This window comes from Canis lupus, chromosome 5 (assembly GCF_048164855.1).
Source record: "Canis lupus baileyi chromosome 5, mCanLup2.hap1, whole genome shotgun sequence".
NCBI classification, from domain to species: Eukaryota; Metazoa; Chordata; class Mammalia; order Carnivora; family Canidae; genus Canis; species Canis lupus.
Window position 1 is genome coordinate 65,332,725 of NC_132842.1, and position 21,310 is coordinate 65,354,034.

A 21,310-nucleotide genomic window follows, 5' to 3' on the forward strand; every position below is an offset into this window, starting at 1 on the left:
CCCCCGGGGACAAGAATGTGACATTTCCTATAACCATGCGATGGTTTAAAACAAACGCAAAAACAAAAACCCACACACTGCCCAGGCCCTGAGGACCTCATGGCCTACAGGGATTACACAATCATCCAGAAAGGAAAAAATCTCTTCCCAGGACAGACTCCTACAAGTCTTTATTTTTAACTTCATCCTGCGATCTGTATTGTTGCTGCTGTCTTGATAGGATTTTTGAGGGAGAGAGCAGTCAATCTGCATATGCAAAGCAAGGGTCACAAGCTCGCAGGGATGAGACAGGTAATATGTAGCAGTCCAAGTAGCCGGTCCAAGACGACAGGCTTGGTGGCCGTGCTATGGTCAGCATGAGCCAGTCTGCCCAGCTGAGTGGGATCAGTCCTTCTCTACTCTGCTTACTTACCAGCATTTTCTGTGTAGGAACCCAGAGTTGGAAGCTTTTAGGAGAAACCTCAAAAAAACAGATTTCCATGGGGAAATCTCCTACTTTTAAAAGGCTGGCTTCTAGCCCAGAGCCTGAAATGGGTATAGCGGGACATTCACTCTTAACATGTTAAGCCAGAGGAAATCTTTTTACTAACTCGGTGAGTGATAAATACATCCCTGGAAAGAAGGAGGATCAATCTCTCAAGTTGTGACTCACTGCTTTTTTCAAATGCATGAAGGAACATGGCTTTTAATTATAAAGATCTAGAAACACTGTGCAACAGTACCCGCTTCCCACTGCCGATGTCACCTCCATCCAAAGGCTCTGATACAACAGCCTTGATCTAGGAAGGCAGGTGTAATGGCCCGGAGTTCTTGTGGCTGTGTCACTCATCCGCCACACCCCCTCCTTACACTGTTACCTGGAACTGAAGTATTCCTGAATACTCAGGACTTAAAAACAAATCACTTAAAAGAAAAAAACAACAACAACAACAACAAAAAAACCCACTTGGTCCATGCTTGGAGATATAAAAACATCTTTCCCAGAGAGAGATTAGATCCATTGCATGCAGAATGCTACAGAATGTCAGGGCCCAGAGGGAAAATGCCCAGGTATCCCTCTCTCCTGGCTCCATTTTACAGATTGGAAAAGTGAGGCTCAGAGAGGTAAAGAGGCCTGCCCAGGGGCCTTACCAGACTTCCAGGATGGTATCATTCTTTTCCAGGGCCTGCAGGAGGCCTTCTGCCCCAAGGTAGGTGATGCAGTTGTTGGACAGCCTAGAGAGTAAGATGGACAGGTGAGCTTCAAGGATGCTTGATTCTCCTCTTGGGCCTGTCCCATTAAAGGAGGCTCTGGGAGTTGGCCAGCCTACAGAAGCCCACCTGTCCCCTTGACATGTCCCTCTCCTGTGATTCCCAACGAGCTCATCCACAAAGGCTCAAGGCCTTAAGGGAAATTCACACTTGTCCCCTCCGCTATCCACAGTCATGTATCTAATTAAGTAGCTACTGCCTTAGGAAGTTGCTATGGCACGGGGGTTAAGTATGTGCATTTTACTTGCTGGGTTCCAATCCAATGTATTCCACTTCCTTTTTAATCTCAGGCAAATTAGTCCCAATTGCCTCCTCTGTAAGACAGACCTACAAAAGTATCTACCTCACGGAGTCTAAGAATTAAACAAAAGGATGGCATATTCTGTGGTATACTGGGCACAATACTCAACTGAAGGGAAATAATCAATGAAGAGTAATATTTTCATCTGGGGGGAGATGGGGGAGAACAGGGATATGGATTTGAGAAAATACAAGGTTGGCAATTGGGCGGGGAGAAGCACCTGGTCAGGGACAGCAGGGGAAGAGCCATCACCCCATGCTGTCCTTTAGCTCATAGCCTGGCTCTTGAGACAGCTCCACTACGTACATGTCTGCCCTCCATGATTTCAGGAACATCCAGGAAGCTGACCCTAAGCTAGTACTAATAATAACAACAGCCAATATTAGCTGAAATCCAACTACGTGCCAGCTTGATACCTCTATCATTTCAGTGGTGCTTGCAACCCTAAAAGCAGGGTCCTTTTTACCCCTGTTTACACTCCAGGTTATTTGAGCACAAATCCAAGGAGAAATGGTGGGTAATTGTGGAGCTGGGGTCCAAACCCAATCCCTCAGAGCCCACACGTTTAAGCAATGTTTGGCAGTCACTCTGCCTAGAAAAAGAAAGATGTAGGGGGATATATATATATATATATATATATGAATTCATATATATATATATATATATATGATGCTTGGTTTAAAAAAATCTTATTCATTTATTTGAGAGAGAAAGAGTACAAGCAGGGGAAAGGCGAGGGACAAGCAGACTCCCCACTGAGCAGGGAGCCCAACTTGAGACTCCATCCCAGGACCCTGGGATCATGACCTGAGCTAAAGGCAGATGCTTAACTGATTGAGCCACCCAAGCACCCCAACAAGCTTGGCTTTCATGGGGAAACAGTGAGGGATGCTAGAGTTCAGGAGTGCTTAATTATAAGACTCGAGGCTAGGCAGCGTGGGACAGCACCTGCTGCTATTACCTGGCAGCCGGGTCAACTGGGGTAAGTCTGCAACAGCGAGGGAGGACAAATGTGCCACGTCCACACTCGGTTAATACTAAACCAGGTACTGCCAAAGGCCTCGGTGTGCAAAGCCTGGCATCCCAGCTTAGACAATCCAGGCATCACCCAGGCCTCCCAGCCCCATTTCACCCAAATGACGAGTGGAAGTGTTTTCCCCAAACATTTGGCAACTTCCTCGCCCCTGCAAAGCAACACAAACAAGTGTTGCCAGAGTGGATGGCGGGCTGGCAGCAAAGCAGACACTCTCCTAGAGGCAGCTGTCTGCCTGCCTCTGAAGGCAAGCGTTTTCCCCGGGGCCACATTTGTCAGGGCAGATGCCACCCTTCCTGTAGCACAAGGAACCATCTGATGATGCCCTGACGTCCCTCTCAAGTGAGACCTCTGGCACCCCGGCAGGTGTGGCGCCAGCCTTGGGGAGCCCGGACAGAAGCCCATGATGATCACTAGCTGGGCTCCTCCTCACATCTGCTATCCCTCCCTGACCCTGTGGCCTGGGAACCTGCCCACTGAGCCCACTGAGCCCGCCAGCAGTGGTCACCACAACTTCCACCCAACACTGCCACTATCCAGCCCTCCGGCTCCTGGACCCTCCCCAGAATCTCCAGCCAGCACCTGCCCGCCTTCACCAGCCTTCTCCACTGCCACCAGCCTGATCCAAGTCTCCTTCATCTCCTGCCTGGAAGACAGCAGGAGCTCCTGACTGGTCTCCCCACTTCCATCTTACCCCTCTCGCATCTGTTCTGCACAAAGCTGCAAGCATGATCTTTTTATGATATAAATCAGATCATGTTACTGCCCTGATTAAAATCTTCCAGAGGCATCTCAATGCCCCTAGAAAAAAGCCCCAAATCCTTCCCATGGCTCTGAGGCCTATGTGGCCTCCTTACCCTGCCCCTTTCTCCCTCTACCCTTCCCTACCTACAGTCTAACCACGCAGGCCCTGCCCACTGTTCCCAAAACCACCAAGCTTGCTTCTGTCTCAGGGCTTTTGCACTTGCAGTTCGGTCCACCTGGAGTGCGCGGTCCTGAGACCTCAACATTACGAGAACAGTAACTTTTCTTGTTATTCAGGTTTCAATTCCAATGCCAGCTTTTTTGCCCAGGCAGCTGCAACCCTGCCCCTCCAGACACTCCCTGACACCTCTCCCTCTTGAATTCTCTTTGGAGCCTTTATTATAAATAATCTTGTATATCTGCTTACTTGTTCATTATCTGCCTCTCCCCTAAGATCTAAGAGCTAGGGGGCTGAGGCCTGTTTTGTTCTTTCCACCACTCTATCCTCGGGTCATCCAACAATGCCTGGCATAGTGAGTGCTCCAGAAATATTTCTTGCATCAATACATAAATGGATGAATGCACGCATGGATGCACAACAAAGAAATGAATGAATGCACACATGAATAAATGCAAGCACGCCTGCCTGCATAACACGAGAGAAACTAAAGATGATTGGCAGAAGAGGTCTGCTGGAGCCAGAGATGGCCCCCTGGAAAGGGGGCGGACATGTCCCAGAAGCCCCATTAGTAGATGCCATCAGCAACCCCCCACACATGTGCTCAGGTTCCCCATCTACCTCTGAGGGCTGCTCATTGGGAAAACCTCTGCTCTCTGCTACAGACCCCAGGAGCGTGCTCAGCTGTGTGCAGGGCAAACTGGAAGTGCTGGAAAATTCATATCCCCACAGGCACACCAGTGAGGACAGGCAGTTAGTGGATAAATACCCCTGCTGCCTCGCTCTCCAGTTGGGTAGAGGCTCCTGGAGCCTCCCAGCAGGTCTGAGCCCCAGCTGCCCTGGGTGATACCCCGGGTGATAATGCTTGATGACACACCTGTTACTGTCCCCACACCTGATACTGGGTCCCTGTCCTCCCCTACATCATTTCACTGACCTCTCACCACTGTGTGCTGGGACCACCTCCTGAGTAAACAGCTTGCCCTGGAATCTCCGTCTGTGCTTGGGAGGAAACCCTGACACTACTGCCAAGTCACCCTATGGGAGTTAGCCAGGCAGGAAGCTGCCCACATATACCCCCTCGCCCCTCCCTGCCCCACCCCCACCGGGCACATCATTATCATCCTGGTTCCTGCTTATAGGCTCCTTACTTCAGAACTTTCAAACTTGAATTCCTCTCAAGTCCTTTGGCCAGAGAACACACACCTTCATCCTGGAGATGGTTCTCCTCCAGGCTGGCAAGAACAAGAGAGAAAATCCAGTTGATGTGGTAACATTTATTATGGAAGAGGTAACATTTATTATTCTAAGAATGTACCTGCTTGCACCCCCAGTTAGAAAAATCCAACATCTGAAAATCTGAAATGAAAATCTACAGTTACAGATAAAGTGAGAACTGGAAGAGTAGGGTGTGAGATTTTTTAATTCCAGGGGTGTCTTTGGGAGAGAATTCACCCCAGGCCTCCTCTACATGAGAAGTTTCCTCATGTCCCAGGGACTGAATATCCATGTTCCCTTTCTTACTATTGGAAGTCTCATTCCATTTGGGCAACCATGGGCTTGGGCGGGGGGAATAAAGTTGCATTTCTCACTCTCCACTCTGGCCGGGGTTGGCCAGTAACATCCACTCAGCTGTGAACCCATAAGGGGAAATTGGCGGATGGGGGCCCTGGAAATGCTCTTTAAAAGAGAGAGGCCTCGCTGGCCTGTACCTCCTGCCCTTCCTGGATATACAGACTGAATGTGGGGACACAGAAGTACTGCAGGTATAGCGGCCATCTGGGACCAGGAGGCACCCAACCAGGACAGTGAAGCCACAGACATGTGAAGGGACAGAGACAGTATCAGACCCCTGCTGGCCTCATGGAGCCATTACACCACCCCACGCGGCCTGCCTGCAGACCGGCTGAACGGGAAGAAATAACTCCTTTACTGGTTTGAGCCACGGGACATGGGAGGTTCCCCCGCCATCATCTGCAGCCTAATGTATTTATAACCAATAGACCCACGGGGGAGACGTGTCTCTAACTAGAATTTCCAAGTGGTAAAGCCCAAGCAGGACATAATCAATGGGACATTGGCAGAGCCAGGGGGCCCTGCTGACAGCCAAGGCCACCACAATATCCATTTTGTGACAATGATCAGGGGTTTCAACACCCCCCTGCTTCATGGAGAAGTCAACATTTTATCTCCCTGATAGAATCAGGGACTGCCCAGAACATGTCATACGGAGACCAGACTAGAGGCATCTAAAGGACGGGAAACTGAGAATCAGTTTCAGGTCAACAACGTAAGCACAATTTATGGTTCCCCTTTACAGTTCCTCCAAACCCCACTCCACCTTCCAAGGTGACCCTCACTCTACTCTCTGGTGTTCTTGGGCACTCGACTTAGAAATAAAACATTCTGATAGAGTAACGTATGCTTTACAGTTGGAAGCAGTCATCCCTCATTTTATGGGTAAGAAACCCAGGATTCACAGAGTATTATATGACTTGCCAGAGATCACAGCAGGCCTTGAAGCTCAGCCAGCTTGATTCCAGACTCTCTGCTCTCAACCATCATGCGGTATGGAGGCAGTATACAAACCCACAAATACAATTACCCAAAAAGAATTAGGACCTTCACGCCAGGCTCGATAGGCTTCATGCCACTTGGGACACAGAAAGACAAACTCAAAGGCCAACCACTCAATTATCCACTCCTGTTTTATCTGCTTCCACAGATGAGGCCCGCGAATAAAGAAAGAGCTGTGAATCCCCCCAACTCACCAGAGTTCTTCCAGTGCCACGTTCTTTTCCAACATTAATGCTAAGGCTCGAGCCCCGACACTGCCAATGTCGTTTCCCACCAGACTGAATGGAATCAAGGAACAAAAACATGTCAAGGCACAGAGGGTCCTCAGAGATAAGCTAACCCAAGGAAGGCAAAAGGCACAACACCTAGAGCCCAACTACACAGTGGGTGTCATTTCAGACATTACTAATTGACCACAGTGCTCTTTTTCATTCAGCCCAGAAGCAGCCTTCAACTCCTTCTTGGCATGATGCCCTGGGCAGCCACTATTCATGGATTGCTGTTGGTCCTGGAGATAAAATATATCTGATCCAGCCACAAATCTTCAATTTATAGATAGGAATCAAGACCTTTTTAATGAATTTTTTTGGTTTTTTTTTTTTTTTTTTTTTTTTTTTTTTAGTGAGAGTTGAGAGGGAAGGAGGGGAAAGAAAGGGGAGGGTAGAGGAAAAGGGAGAGAGAGAGAGAGAGAGAATCTCAAGCAGACTCCTCCCTGTGCATGGAACCTGATGTGGTGCTGGATCCCAGGACCCTGAGATCATGACCTGAGTTGAAATCAAGAGTCAGATGCTTCACTGACTGAGCCACCTAGGCACCCTTGGGAATCAAGATCCTTGAGAGGAAGAAGAGACACTCCAAAGTAACCCAGAAAGACTCAAATGTCCTGACTCCAAAGCTAAGGCTCTCTTTCTTTCACCCCACTGCCTAACACAGCAGGGTAAAAACAAAGTTCAAGCAAATGAAGGACTTCCCAAACTGGCCCAGGCTCCTCCCTCCTGCTGGCTCCCTGTGGCCAAACAGACCCAGAAGCTTACCTGAGCCACCTCAAGCTCTGGTGATCACCCAAGGCTTCAGCCAAGGCCTGGGCCCCCTCATCACCCACCTTGTTGCCCCAGAACCTAAAAAGGCCAACAAATTGGGTCAGTAAGTTACTGCTATATGTCCTAGACATGTGTTAACAGTGCCCTTCCTCTCTGTGTCCCAGACCAGAGGGGCAGGACCACCCAATTCCAGAAAGGTCTCAGTGGATCTCCTAGGTCCCAGCAAAGTGGACCTGCCTCCCCGTTTTTGGAAGAACAGCCATACTGCACTCATATTTTTCAGTCAGGTTTACAGAACAGTAGAGGCCCACCTAGCACATGACCTCAGGCTCAGGGAACTCACTCTCAATGGCAATTCACGCAGTTGTGACATTTTTCCTGACCTTTAGGTCAGATCTGCTTCCTGGGGAACTGCTACCCTTGGGGACCACCTGAAACAAGTGTCACTCTTTTTCCACAAGCCAGCATTCTCTCTTGCTCCTCCCTAATATCCCCTATTCCTTCATGGCATCAAACTCCTTCACTTCCAGGGTTTTCCCCTTCAGACCCACTTGCAGTTTGGATGGATGTTTCCCTTTGCAAAGGTGGCACCCAGCTCATACCTTGTGGCTGGGCTGGTTTACACATAAGAAGTTCGCCTGGACCTGTATGTGTACAAGTGAGCAAAGCTGGTCGAGGTATGAGGTTCACTGCACTTTCATTCATTAGGTAAATGTTTATGGGGTTCTGGCTATGTACCAACATGGCTCTGTGCCCCAGGGAGAGAGCAAAAAACCATGTAACAGCAAAAAAACCTGAACCCTAAGTGTGCCTCAACATGAGGCCCTTCAAATAGATGACCGCCAGCCAGCCAGTGGAATACTAAGCAGCTTGTCTCTGAAAAAGGAAGTCATTATGGTACGAAAGATATATTGTTAGGCAAGAAGGAAAAAAACAATACTCAGAACAGTTTGGATCAGACAATAGTAACTGGAGGTTTTAGCACAGTGCCTGGTCTAGAAAGGTGCCTTAATAAACATGTGTTGAAAGAGAACACCCCCCATATACTAGTTGTGAATCGAGCAGGAGAAAGCTTAGTGGGGCTGGGCCACCCTGGTGCTGGACTCTATGCTGCTGATAATGCAGCCTGGAAAAGGTGCTGACCTTTCAAGCAACATGGTCCCACTCTGGTTCACACGGAGCTTGAGGGCAGCTTGCCTACCAGTGAAATGGGTTGAGTCTTAAGGTTAGTCTGTCTTCCTACAGTCTTGGGTTCTCAAACTCCCATTTCTCATCAAAGGGACCGTACTTCACACCAGGTGAGAAGGGACAGGAGAGGCAGCTGCCACTGTGGGGATGGTCACTCAGCCCAGCAACCAGAGGACGCCCCTCCACCCCCACTCCAACACTCTCTGGGGACCTGTGGTCTGTGGGACTGCCCTCCACCCTGTGTCTGAATCGCTGCCCTCCCTGAAAGGCCTGGCACAGTCCTGCAGCAACAAGCGCTCTGAAAGACCTGGTGAAGCCCCCTCCCCTCCCGGGGCCACCTGCATCTCCTCTCTGGCTTCTTGTCCTCGGCTGCAGCTGCATATCCTCTGGGGGGACTTCTTAAAATGCCTGATTCCTAAGCCCCACACCTCAGGGTGGGGCCCAGGCAATGGCATTCTTCAGAAGCTCCCAAATAGTTCCGAGGTGCACACGAAGGTGAGAAGCACAGCCCTAGCACCAGCAAGGATTGGAGGGCTTCCTTCTACCAGCTCATGGGCACTGCCCCCAACCCCCCACATCCTGAACTTCCTGTTTATTGAGTGAAAGGCAATCACGAAGCAGCCAAGGGCCACCCACTCTCTGCCCCTGACTCTGGGGAACTTCCAGCTGAAACATTTCACCCACCTCTACCTCCCCCAACCTCCCCATGCGGGTCTCTCTGCCCCAGAATCCAACCTACCCCAAGAACTGCAAGGAGGTGTTGGCTCTGAGCCCCTCAGCCAGCGCCTGGGCTCCTGCGGCAGTGATATGGTTATTCCCCAGCCTGGAAGGGAAGGCAGAAGACCAAGTCAGTGAGGCACAGGGAGATGTGAGTGCCCAGAGAGCCCGGGGCTGGTGATGGTGGGAAAGTGTGTCCCAGACACAGAAACACGGAGAAAAGCTTTGAGGACCTCTCTGTAGGATGCAGGAGCCTATTCTCTCCCTCCTGCCCGCCCAACAGGCTCAGTGTGTGCTCTTCTAGTCCTGCTTGGGGGAACCTCCTCAGTAATGATTCCTGCTCCCGCTACTTCATTTCCCGGTTGCAAAGGGAAAGAAGTGGGGAAATCTATTTTGCAAAGCCGCGTGACAGGTACAGGCAGGAGGCAAATAGGCAGGTGTCTCAGGAGGTGGTTTCCCCAGGGGATGGAGGGTGAGTCACTCGCACACCTTTTCCTCCTGTGTCAGCCACCAGCTAGTGCTAGGCTTTAGCTCCGCTGAAGCTTTCCTGGGCCCCCCACTGGTGCGAGGAGCATTCTCCTGTTCCAAAAGAGGGCAGGCCCACCACTGGGAGAGGGGAGGGGATCCTGCTGAGCCAGAGCTGGAAGCAGGAGGCTCCAACCACATCCAGATACCTCAGAGAGTTTCAGAGAGCTCCCCAGAACTCTTACAGCCCCAGGCTTCCTGGAATGGATAACACGAAATTTCCTCTCTTTAGAGAACTTTCAGATCCTTGAAGCTACTCTAACTCACAATGTTGTAGGGCAGGTCCCCTTCGAGAAGGAATGTGGCGGCCTCTCATACCTCTGACCACACAGGCCATGTAACCAAGGGCCCCTGCTGCCGTGCTGGGAAACACAAGGTCGCCTCTGTCTGGAGGCCAGCTTCCCACAGGTGGCTCCAGCCAGCGACAGGGAGACTCAAGATGCTGCTGGGCCAACTTGTCTGGAACTCGCCGCCATCCGTGCTCTCAGAACTGTACTGAAGGCCATGATGCTTCCTCCCAGCCATCCCTGCTTCCCTCTCCCCCTCACTTAGGGTGAAACCTGCCCAGCAGCCCGCTGACGCTCCCAGCCTCCCCCAGCGCCCTCCCCCAGTGCCCCTCATAACCATCTTCCCCAACAAATTTCTTGTGCATCTAATCCCTCTTCAGAGGTCTGAACTCCTGTTGGACAAACATACTGAGAACTTGCTTGATTATCCACCATCTTTTAGCCACTGCGCTCCCAACATAAAGCACTGACTCCATTGTGCCAGCTTTCTATGCAGGTTATTAACTCATTTAATCATCACAACAACCTATGAGGACGCTGTAATTACTATCTGCATTTTGCGGAGGGGAAATAGAGTCACAGACACCGGGCTGACCCACGGTCACACAGCAAATGAATCGCAGGGACCTTGGACCCAAACCTCGATTGGTCTGGCCCCAGAGCCCCATGCTCTCAACGATCCTGCTATGCTCGTCCAAAACGCAGGCCTCAAGTTCTGAGTGTGGCACCTTCTCACTACCACACAGTCCTCTCTGGGCACAGCCGCTCTCAAGATTCTGAGTCTGGGGGAAGTGAGCAGGTGGTGGTGGCAGAAGCGGGTCCTTTGTACAGCGTGGCACCTCTGGGGTTGGCTGCAGCAGCTCTGCCTGAGATGTGCTACGTGGTTAGCAATGCAAAAACGGCAGCTCCTATCCCCAAACCCAGCCCAGCAGGTAGAAAGAATGGATGAAAGCAAGTGTTCGCTTTGCCTTCTCTCACTGCCACATAAATCCAGGAGACAAGATGATCCCAGGGTTAGAGAGAGACACACACACACACACACAGAGAGGCCAGGCCAAGCCAGGGCCCAGCAGGAGAAGTGCCGTAATGGTGTCAGATAGGAGATTCCAGTTGAGCCAGGAGGACCAGGAGCAGCAGAAACGCAGGCTGGGCAGACTGGAGTACAAAGCTGGCACCCACCAAGCGGTGAAAGGACCATCTGAGAGCTTTTCGGGGACTGGCTGCCACTGCTGCGGTGGCAGGTGACTGCTGCATGCCTACACCCATAGCACCTGCTCAGTGTACATCAGGGAGCTCAGTAACCCCAGAGAGCTTATGACACTTAGACACCGGGAAGAAAAAGGTCCTGGAGACCCTCTTCAACCCTGGGGGCTAAAGCCCAAAGGGCAGGCAGCCCTCAGCAGAGCCAGTCCAGAGTCTGCTGGGATGTCAGAGCACTGGCACAACCCTGCTCCAGGGAGATGCCGGCCCCATATGCAGCCAGGAGATGGCGAGTCCAGTAGAGGCCAAGCCAGGGCCCAGACCAGACCAAGCTGCCTCAGCTGCGCAGAAGACAGCTTCCAGGGAAAAGGAAAGCCCCGGGCTCACCTCAACGCCAGGAAGTTCTGCTTGCATGCAAGGAGCCTCGCCATGGAGTGTGCACAGCCATCGGTCAATTTGTTGTTGAACAGCCTGGAAAGTTCCGAAAGAGAGGAGCCATGGAGACAGAGCACAGCAGTCAGTGACCACCCGAGTCCAGGGTAGCCGGGTCCCTCAGCACAGGAACTGCCCGTACCTCCGACCCTACAAACATCCCCAGCCCAGCTCAAAGCTGCTGCCCAAGTGGCATGACCTGGAGAGTGGCTGGGGGGACGCAAGGCCCAATGTCTGCAGCCCCAGCCCGACTTACGCTAACTTCTGCAGCTGCTCGCAGTGCAGAGCATGCTCGATGAGCTTACAGATGCCTCGGTCTGAGATATTGTTATCTCGCAAGCTGAAAAAACACAAAATAAATAAATCTGAAAGTGGAGCTGATGGGAGAAAAATCAAATAAACAAGGCCCCCCCCAAAGAGACTTTCACTCATGCCCTAAGTGCCAGCATCTGTGTGTTTGGAAAACACCTCAAGGACTGGGCACCTCAGAAAAAGAGGAGACACCCCCATCCCTGGTCAGAGTGCTGATGTCATGCCCTAGGTGGGGGACAGCTCAGCCAGCAGGGGCCCAGAGCTCCTGCTAGAGAACACTGGCATCCTCGGGGGTCACTGACCTACTCTGAGGCACTGTTTCCAATTTTTAACACAGAGTGGATCACCATAGCAGCCTCACAGAAGGTTCCAAGGTGGGATGGTGTTTTGGGAACTAGCCAGTACGCCCGCCCCCTTGGGTGGGGATGGTGGGTACCTGATGGTAGACCAGTTAGATAAGAGTGGCCAAGACTCTGGAAAACCAGCATGTGGGCTGTGGTCAATGACGTCCTGCTGTCCAGCACTTCACCCCAGTGACGTCACTCCCACAGGCAGACCCTGCCCAGCACTCTTCTCCCAGACACACCTGATCACAAGATCTTCAGAAAGCATCTCTAAAATACAGATTCTCGGGCAGCCTGGGTGGCTCAGTGGTTTAGTGCTGCCTTCAGCCCAGGGCGTGATCCTGGAGACCCGGGATCGAGTCCCACGTTGGGCTCCCTGCATGGAGCCTGCTTCTCCCTCTGCCTGTCTCTCTCTCTCTCTCTGTGTGTCTCTCATGAATAAGTAAATAAAAATCTTTTTAAAAGATTTTTTTTTTAATTTTTATTTATTTATGATAGTCACAGAGACAGAGAGAGAGAGAGAGAGGCAGAGACACAGGCAGAGGGAGAAGCAGGCTCCATGCACCGGGAGCCCGATGTGGGATTCGATCCGGAGTCTCCAGGATCGCGCCCTGGGCCAAAGGCAGGCGCCAAACCGCTGCGCCACCCAGGGATCCCCTTTTTAAAAGATTTTTAAAAAATACAGATTCTCAGGCCTCTGCCCTGGAGCTGGCAATTCTGTATGTGTGGGGCGGGGCCCGGGGATCTGTGTATATTACCAGCTGTGCCCCGGATTCCTCATTTGCAGGACATCAGGAAGACCCTAACTTAAAGCTTAACAACGTGGGCTCTGGAGTCCCTCAGTGGAAATTCTGGTCTTTAGCAGCCCCTTCCCAGCTATTTGCTGCTCCCTTCATCTGTAGAAAGGAGGGGATGGTCTTTCCAACCCCACCTGGCTCTGGAGAGTAAGATTTAAAGAGCCAGTGCACAGAAAGCCCTGAGAGCACCTGGCAAAGGTAAAAGCTACCTGGAATCACGACTGCTCACATGCATGGAGCACCTGCTGTGTGGACACTAGACTTAGGGACTTCTCAATAGTAAAGATATTTAGTCCTCACAAAAGCCCATCACATAGGTACTATTATGATGTCTATTAAAGGGAGGAAATTGAGGCACAGAGAAGTGAAGTGGCCGCACCAAGGTTGCACAGCGCCTAAAGCATCTGGCCTGGGAGGTCTGGCTCCAAAGCCCACCCCGAAGCACGGCACATCTGATGCCTCTCCCCCAAGGCCTTCTACGGGCTTCGAGAGCTGTGATTTTCAGGCTGCAGGTCAGCGACCGGTAGGTGGGTCAGGAAACCGACTCTGAAGGTGCTAGCAGCTTTTTTTAGAAGGGAAAAAGAACAGTGGATGGCATCATGCATCAGGGTTTACGCAGCAAAGTCATTCTGTGAAGCTTCTGTTTCAGTTTTAGATGCCTGTGTGCCCGCTTGTACCTTCTCTCTCACGCTGGGTCACAGTCAAAACATTCTGAAAGCGAACACCCTAGAGTCAGAGCCAGGGCCTGAAGAAACCTGTATGGGGGCACTTTGTAGACAGGTTTCCTGGGGGCTGAGGGTTTCTGTTGGCATGGAAACATTTCAAGTGGGAGAGGCAGTATGGCTCTAGGGCAGAAGAGCCCCCCTTGCCAGTCTCTGTCTCTGTCTCTCTCTCTTTCTCTCTCTCTCACACACACACACACACACACACACACACACACACACACACACAGGAAATGCCCAAGCAGCAAGCTACGAGTCATTTCCCCTCCCTCCCACTGCTGGCAATTTCGGTATAGAGAGCTCAAGGCCTTCTGTCGCTCATGGAAAATCAAGCTGGTTCCCACAAACTTCCCCAGACCCAGGGACTGAGGATCCCTGGGGACAGGCCCTAGAATCTGCATTTCTACAAGCTCCTTTGCACCTATAGGCCAAGCACAGGAAGCAGACCATCCTCTGAAAATAGAGACAGACCTCGAGCCCCTCCCCCAAACAACCCTCAGCCACATCCTGAGAGTGACCTGGGCTTTTCTGAGGAGAGGGGGTCCATTCATTCTAGGGATGGACTGGTCTGTAAGGATCACCCAGGCCAGTGGTTCCTGACCTCTTGGGGCTCGAGGACCCCTTTGGGAACAACAGGTCCACTATTCAGAGAAACCCATGTTCATATTAATGTCAGGAAAATGTCTCACAGACAGGTCTCAGGCTTCCTGAGTGAAAATATGGTGTTTTGTCCTTCCTGGGGAAATAGAGTATGGTGCAGGCCATCTTCTGTTTGCCAGGCCAGATCCACTTTCCCCTCTCTACCTGGATCTCTGTCCTGAGCGGGTGATGCCCATGGACTACAGCAGAAGGCATCCTGCACCCTGGCCCACTGTTGGGTGGTCAAGGCAAGAGCAGGAAGGGGAGGCAGGACCAGGGTTTATTCCCACACTCTCCCAGCCTTCTGCAGTCTCAGTTCCTATCAGGCAACCTTCTCCACACCTGCCCCCCAGCTCTGCCCCTCTAGGCCTAAGGAGAGTGATAGCCCTCTTCCCACCCCCACACCACAGTCACTGGCCCCAGGACCCTGCACTGTCCCTTCTCGCTCTTCCTTACTACTGCCGAAGCCTCTGTAAACAGTCCCTTTACTGAACTCTCTGCAAATCACCCAACTTAAATGTGTCAACTATTTCCTCTGGATATTTTCATAACATATATTATTTATAATATCCACATTAACTATATGAAATATGCTACATGTTATTATTACATTATATCTATAAACTTACAGCCATGGGCCTTACAAAAGGGATAACACAGGCCATCACAGTTTCTAATAGATACGCATATGTTTGGGGCGTCTGGATGACTCAGTGGTTGAGCATCTGCCTTTGGCTCAGGTCATGATCCCGGGTTGCTGGGATCGAGTCCCGCATTGGGCTCCCTGCATGGAGCCTGCTTCTCCCTCCGCCTACGTCTCTGCCTCTCTCTCTCTCTCTGTCTCTCATGAATAAATAAATAAAATCTTAAAAAAAAAAGATATGCATATGTTTGTTCCAAAGAGAAAAAGAAACCTTGCTGCTCCACCCCAAGAAGCTATACCATCCTAATATATTCAAGGAGAGGCTTGTTTCTTGTTGAGGGCCAAGTAAGGGATAAACCAAAAGCCCCAGAAGGCTGGGAGTAGATTTTAACTTTAAGTGACCCCTTCTGCTTTCTGAGGTTTTAAATGGGGAGGAGGACATCCCCCTTTCAAGGCAGGAAGGGAAGCTGAGGAGCCTGAAACATGCTGGCTGCTAGACCCTCTGTGGCCCAAGACGTGGAGAGACCTCCACAGATGCTGGAACAGATGTTCCAAAGAGGGGAACCTCACACCTTCAGATGCAGTGCTAGAAGCAGTACAGGTGACGGCAAAACCTCATGTGGATGCCACACTGCACGAGGGATGAAAGGGTAGGTGCAAGTCTGCAGCTGCTTTCTAGCTCTTGCATCCTGACATTCTCATCTCATTGGGATTTTAAAATCTCTCATGGGACACAAGTCACCTTTAAATTTGGGGTGGTTCCTAACACGCACACACATATTTGCACAAAACTCTGCACGTCACTTCAAGGTCCTCATCGAGCTTGAAACCTAGCCACAGGCAGGTTGCTGGTGGGAACAAGGACCTGGCACCAGAAAGATATATGTTAATCCCAGGTCTGCCATTTCCTGTGTCACTCTAGACCAGTTACTTTGTTTCTCTGGGCCTCAAACGAGGATCACGGGGAGAATAACGTCCCTGCCAATGGCCCAGGGCGTGTGCAGAGATTAAAGGGATTAATTTCAGGTGCCTGGGTGACTCAGTCGGTTAAGCAACTGCCTTGGGCTCAGGTTGTGATCCCAGGGTCCTGGTATTGAGTCCCACATCAGGCTCCCTGCTCCATCTCTGCCTCCCCGCCCGCCCGCCCCCCCTTGAACGAATATTTTTTTTAAAATCTTTAAAAATAAAAAAATAAAGGGATTAATTCCAGGAAGTGTGTTACACAGCACCTGACACACAGGACACTCAATAAACCTGGCTGTCACTATGGCCATGAAGCTAAGGCCCAGACCAGGGAAGGGGTGGCAGCGGGGCTGGCTCCAGGCCGAGACCCCAGGAACCCAGCACCGTGCTCCCACCACACACCTCAGTGCCGGCCTGCCCACCACACCCCACCAGCACTGCCCTGCGACACTCACTAAAGAGCCTTGCAGACACTGAGGCACGGCAGCAGCTGCTCCACGCCAATGTCACCAACAGAGTTGTGGTCCAGCTGCAGGGCCACAGGCCGCCGGAGGTGCCGCAGCACAAAGGCCAGGGCAGCGCACTCGGGGGGGCCCACGCCGCAGAACGTCAGCTTCAGGTGCCCCACCGTTAGCCCACGCACCGCCTCCCGGGCCAGCCGCTCCTCCTGCATCTCGTACAGGCTCCGGATGAGCCAGAGGAAGCCGGGCATGGCATGCATGCTCTTGGCCTCCCCTGGCACAGCTGGTGGGATGGAGCGGAAGTGCTGGTGGAGGCTGCGGGACAGACAGCCCTGGGCCCGGCCCTGGAGCCGCAGCAGGGCCTCCTCATTGGCCTGGCACTCAGCCAGCAGGCCCCGGTGCTCCCGGGACAGCAGCCCCGCCAGGAAGGCTGCCGTGATCTGGAGGTTGTGCGGCTCAGCCTCCTGCAGCAAAGCTGCCAAGCTGCCCTCCTTGTGCTCTGAGCGCGGCACGCACGTTGTAGGCAGAAGCCTGGCCAGCAGCGAGCTGCGCGGCCCATGACAAATGAAGAGTTGTCTAAGCAAGGACGGTGACACGTCAGTGCTGAGCACAAGGTACAGGGCTGCAAAAAAACACTGGAAGGTGATGTGCAGGAATTCCAGGGGGGTGGTGCTCCCAGGCCCCACGCTCTTGGCATGCACCAGGAAGCCAAGAGAAATGTCCTCATCATCAATGTGTGCTGCCTGGAGCTGCTTGGCGGAGAACACGTAGCAGCACATGCCCAGACCCCAGAGAGCCAGCCGGCCCAGGTGCAGGAGGGTGGGGAGCCTGCCTCGAAGCAAGCGGGATCCCAGACTGTGGGGGACAGAGTCTGGCGGGGAGGCATGCAGCAGAAAATGCTGCAGGATCAGCAGGTACATGTCCGTGGAGGTCTTTGGGGACCCCCCGCCATGCAACAACAGCTCCTGGTGGCATTTGGACACCATCCATGAGACAACAGGAAGGTGGCACAAACCATGCAGGGCTGAGGTCGTTTTGAGCAGGCGGATGAGGCGGTCGGCCACCCCTGGCTCACGGTGGCACTTCCTCAGGTACAGCTCAATGCCCTCTTCTGAGAAGCCCTTCAGGTTGATTTCCAAGCGCAGGTACTTCCTGAGTAATGCCGACACTGCATCAGGACGGCTGGTCAACACCTTGCGGGCATTCTTTAGCAAGTTGCCCTGCAGAAGGTTGAACAGCAGATTCTGGACAGATGTGGGGTCGGTCGGAGAGCAGTGACGCTCATGATCTGAGAACCTGAACCTGAACTCATCAAAGCCATCGAAGGTTAAGAGGACACGGTTGGGGTGGTCAAGGAGGAACTGAAAGACTTCCTGTTGGCCAAAGTCAGGCCAACAGCAGTGTTCAAAGAGCAGCATCTGCACAGAGAGCGGCTTTGCCACGCACTGCAGCTGCCGACAGCTGAATGGGAAGACAAAGAGAAATTCCTGGAAGTCGCGCCCTGAAGCCCACAGCAGGTGCATTCGCTGCAGCAATGTGCTCTTACCACTGCCCGCCTCACCCACCACCAGCACAGTGTCTGCATCTTCATTGAGGTGGCCACAGGTACTGAAGAGTTCCTCCAGGCTTAGGGTAGCAGGGCTCTTCTGCGGGGACCTGGCCAGACCCATTTCTGTTCGGATCTCCAGAACATTCTCTGTATATATTTCCTCCAGGCAAAGATTCTCTGCCCCATCATAGGTGCTCAGAAAGCGAGACTGAGAAGATATCGTGGTCCTCAGCTTGGACATGTACTTCTTACATGCGGCATCTGGAAGACCGAAGAAGAGGCCAATGAGGTAGGATGGTAAGCAAGACGGGACCTGAGGGGGCTGCATGGGGAAATGTGATCTTAGGCATGGAGAGAAAAGCCAGTGCATGCGAGTTCTGGCTCTCCACTTATAAGCTATAACATTCCTAAGCCTGGGATTCCCCACTGTGAAGTGGAAAAATGGTGGTCTCTACATGGATCAATTAAGATAATTCATGTCAAGTGCTTCATTCAGTGTTTAGGCATTTAGATTAAATGTTAGCTAGTGGTATTATTATTACTACTGACATCAAGAACAGCTGTAAATTAGAAGGAGCACCAGGCTAGGATCAGAAGACCTGCATGCCAATGCCCATCTCACCATACTGGTTAGATGGCCTTAGGTAAAGCCACTTCACCACTCAACCTCAACTGTGTCTTTCTAAAGAAAAACAGAAGGTGTGAAAGCCTAGCATCCCAGTTTCTGAAGTCAGATATGCCTGGGTTTGAAAGCTGGCTCTGTCATTAGCCTGCACAAGTCACTCATTTCCTTTCCTTCCTACTTACTTAGCTCCAAAATTGGGGACAATCCATACCTTGAAAAGACTGTTACAGAAAGACATGAGATAAAATAGAATTTAGAAGAATGTCTGACGTGGTAAACTCTCAAAAGATGGTATTTATTATCATGATTACTAACACGTTTGGTAGGCACAACAGCAGCGCCATGTCTTAATCCTCAGGATCCGTGAATATGTTACCTTACTTGCAAAAAAAGGGACTAGATAGATGTGATTAAGCTAAAGAGACAGGGACATTATCCTGGATGATCCAGGTCGACCTAGCCCTGTTTGGTCTCAGGATCACCAGGGTGCCAGGGTCAAGCACTTGGACAAGAGTCCTGCATCCAGATTCACTTCCCCATCTCCTTCGTGTAACCCTCGGCAACCTTCTTGCACTCAGGGTGTGTCCACAGGGCTGCTGTTTTTTCTTTACCATCCTAATAACCAATGTGAGCAAACCACTTTCTGTGTCAGGGCTCAGTTCCCCTTTTAAGGAATGGGGAAGTGGTAGTCCAGAGCCCCCAGGGTGGGGGGGGGGGGACCTTAGAGCATCATGGCCTCACTGTTTCCAAACAAATATTCAAAGCTAACAAGTAATTCTCACAGAGCACACAACATCCCAAAGCTATATTTATGGTCATCCAAAGCACCTGCCCTGTGTTTGTGTTTCATCTTCTGTTCTCAGAGCTGATGATTATCACTGCTCTTAATGCCCTCTGGAGATACCAGGAGCCCTGAATGGATACCATAAAATATAGACTTTCCTTTCTAATACCCTGAGTTCTAATGCAGGTTTTCCAGACACCACCACCAATATAAAATTCTCAAAAAAAAAAAAAAAATCTCTCTCATTTTAAAAACAGGCACACGTCAATTGTCAATTTTGGAATGGTCACCCTGGGGAATCTGACACTGTGTCATAGAGTTACAACACATGAAAGCTGGCTGTGCTTGATGATGTCAACAGCAAACTTTAACCAAGGGCCAACCCAAGCGCTGTGCTCTGTGCTGCGGAGCCCCTGCTGGGACACTGACGTCTGTGCTCTATTCTCAGGGAGGTGGTGCACACCAAAGTGCCAAGCACTGGCTTCTAGCCATCCTTCCCACAGGCATGCTTGCTGCCCAGAGGGTAGAGCCCAGGGTGGTAAATCTACCTGCCAGCACCACCCACAACTCGGGGGGGTGCCCACTGCCAATAAGCAATCCCTACAAAGATGTAGGAGTGAGATATGCCAGGCTTGCGCCTTCTCTTGACAACTGACAATCTCTTCTCCCAAGAAAAGGAAAGCAGCAGTGGAGACAGTATAAAACCAGATCCATCCTCCCACCTCGTTGCCCACCCTCCTTGCCCCAGTTTCCACTGTAAAGTGGAAAAAAATGACACCGATTTGTCAAGGTTGCCACAAAGGACAGATATCGTGAATAAAGCACCTGGCAGGATGCCTGCAATGTTCTAGCTGTGGTATCCAAGCCCCCACCACCACCACCTCACACGATTCCTGGGTTGGGTTGCTGACCATGTGCAATGAGAGATACCACATTATCTAAATCCATTTGGTCCTGGAGTTTCTGATAGTGAGTAGCTAAATTACAGAAATCAAGAGATAACAACCCTATCTCAAAAGTGGATCCTTTTCAGGACAGATAATAAGAGTTTGGCTAGCGAGGAACAGCTGTATTAGCTTCAGTGCGCAGTCGGCTCCAGTTATCACTGTGCAGCTCAGGAAGTCATAAAAGCTAACCCTAATATTACACATGGTAATCCTTTCAATCCTCCCAATAGCCCAGTGAGTCAGTGGTGCCGTTATCCTTGAAATCAGGAAACTAAGTCTTAGGGAGGCTTGAACAGCCCGTAAGTGAAATTCTAATGGATGCATCTTGCTCTGGAGTTTTGCTCTTCACTGTGAATCCCTATAGCCTTTCTTCCCCTTTCTGATGAACTGAGAACATATATATGCATATATATATATATATACCTTCAGAAGGCATGGCCAACGGGACTGGCAATTCCTGAACATGTCGTAGAAGGAAGGCAGCCAACCCATTTGCCTTCACTGTGGCAAGATCGAGGAGCCTCCTTGCCTATGGGGAGATCAAGAGTCAGTATCTTTCCAGAAAAGCTGGTGGAGATGAAGTGGGAAGGTTTCTACCGATTACTACAATTTCATCTCCCTTCCACCACAACAAAAGGACAGAAAAACACCCAAACAGCAAGATGAGTTTGAAGAAGTCACCATGGTGTTGCGTGGTACACACCTACCTGGTCTGGCTCCCACTGAAACAGGAAGAAAAAAAGACATAAATCTATAAACCTGCAAGGATAGAAAAAACAATGCTGGTGCTCGCTTCGGCAGCACATATACTAAAATTAGAAAAAACAATGCTGGATGCTAGAAATCGTTTGGAAGAGAGATGATTTCATGGAGCCCTAAGGCTTAAAATACCAGCACGAGTCTCACATTTTCACATTTTCATCTCCAATCTGAACAGTTGCCCTTGAAACTTGGACATACACATCTAAAACTGCCTACCCACCATCGCTACTTAGATGTCCCCTAATCACCTCCCACTTAACGTACCCAAAACCAAACTCATAATCTACAC

At 51.0% G+C, this 21,310-nt stretch overlaps 1 protein-coding gene across 6 annotated transcripts in view; it reads right to left on the reverse strand.

Moving 5' to 3' along the window:
* NOD2 (nucleotide binding oligomerization domain containing 2) overlaps positions 1 to 21,310 on the reverse strand; it is a 36,443-nt gene that overhangs the window by 1,772 nt on the left and 13,361 nt on the right. For 2 of the 6 annotated variants that reach the window (XM_072827092.1, XM_072827095.1), the window contains exons 3-11: positions 20,683 to 20,788; positions 16,349 to 18,164; positions 11,730 to 11,813; positions 11,429 to 11,512; positions 9,052 to 9,135; positions 7,119 to 7,202; positions 6,279 to 6,362; positions 4,659 to 4,742; positions 1,132 to 1,215 (exon numbers count right to left, since the gene is read on the reverse strand). In XM_072827092.1, coding sequence (XP_072683193.1) covers positions 1,132 to 1,215; positions 4,659 to 4,742; positions 6,279 to 6,362; positions 7,119 to 7,202; positions 9,052 to 9,135; positions 11,429 to 11,512; positions 11,730 to 11,813; positions 16,349 to 18,164; positions 20,683 to 20,788 — 2,510 coding nt within the window. The remainder of the gene's footprint in view (positions 1 to 1,131; positions 1,216 to 4,658; positions 4,743 to 6,278; positions 6,363 to 7,118; positions 7,203 to 9,051; positions 9,136 to 11,428; positions 11,513 to 11,729; positions 11,814 to 16,348; positions 18,165 to 20,682; positions 20,789 to 21,310) is intronic. The other 4 variants (XM_072827097.1, XM_072827096.1, XM_072827093.1 and 1 more) reach the window with 3 other exon arrangements.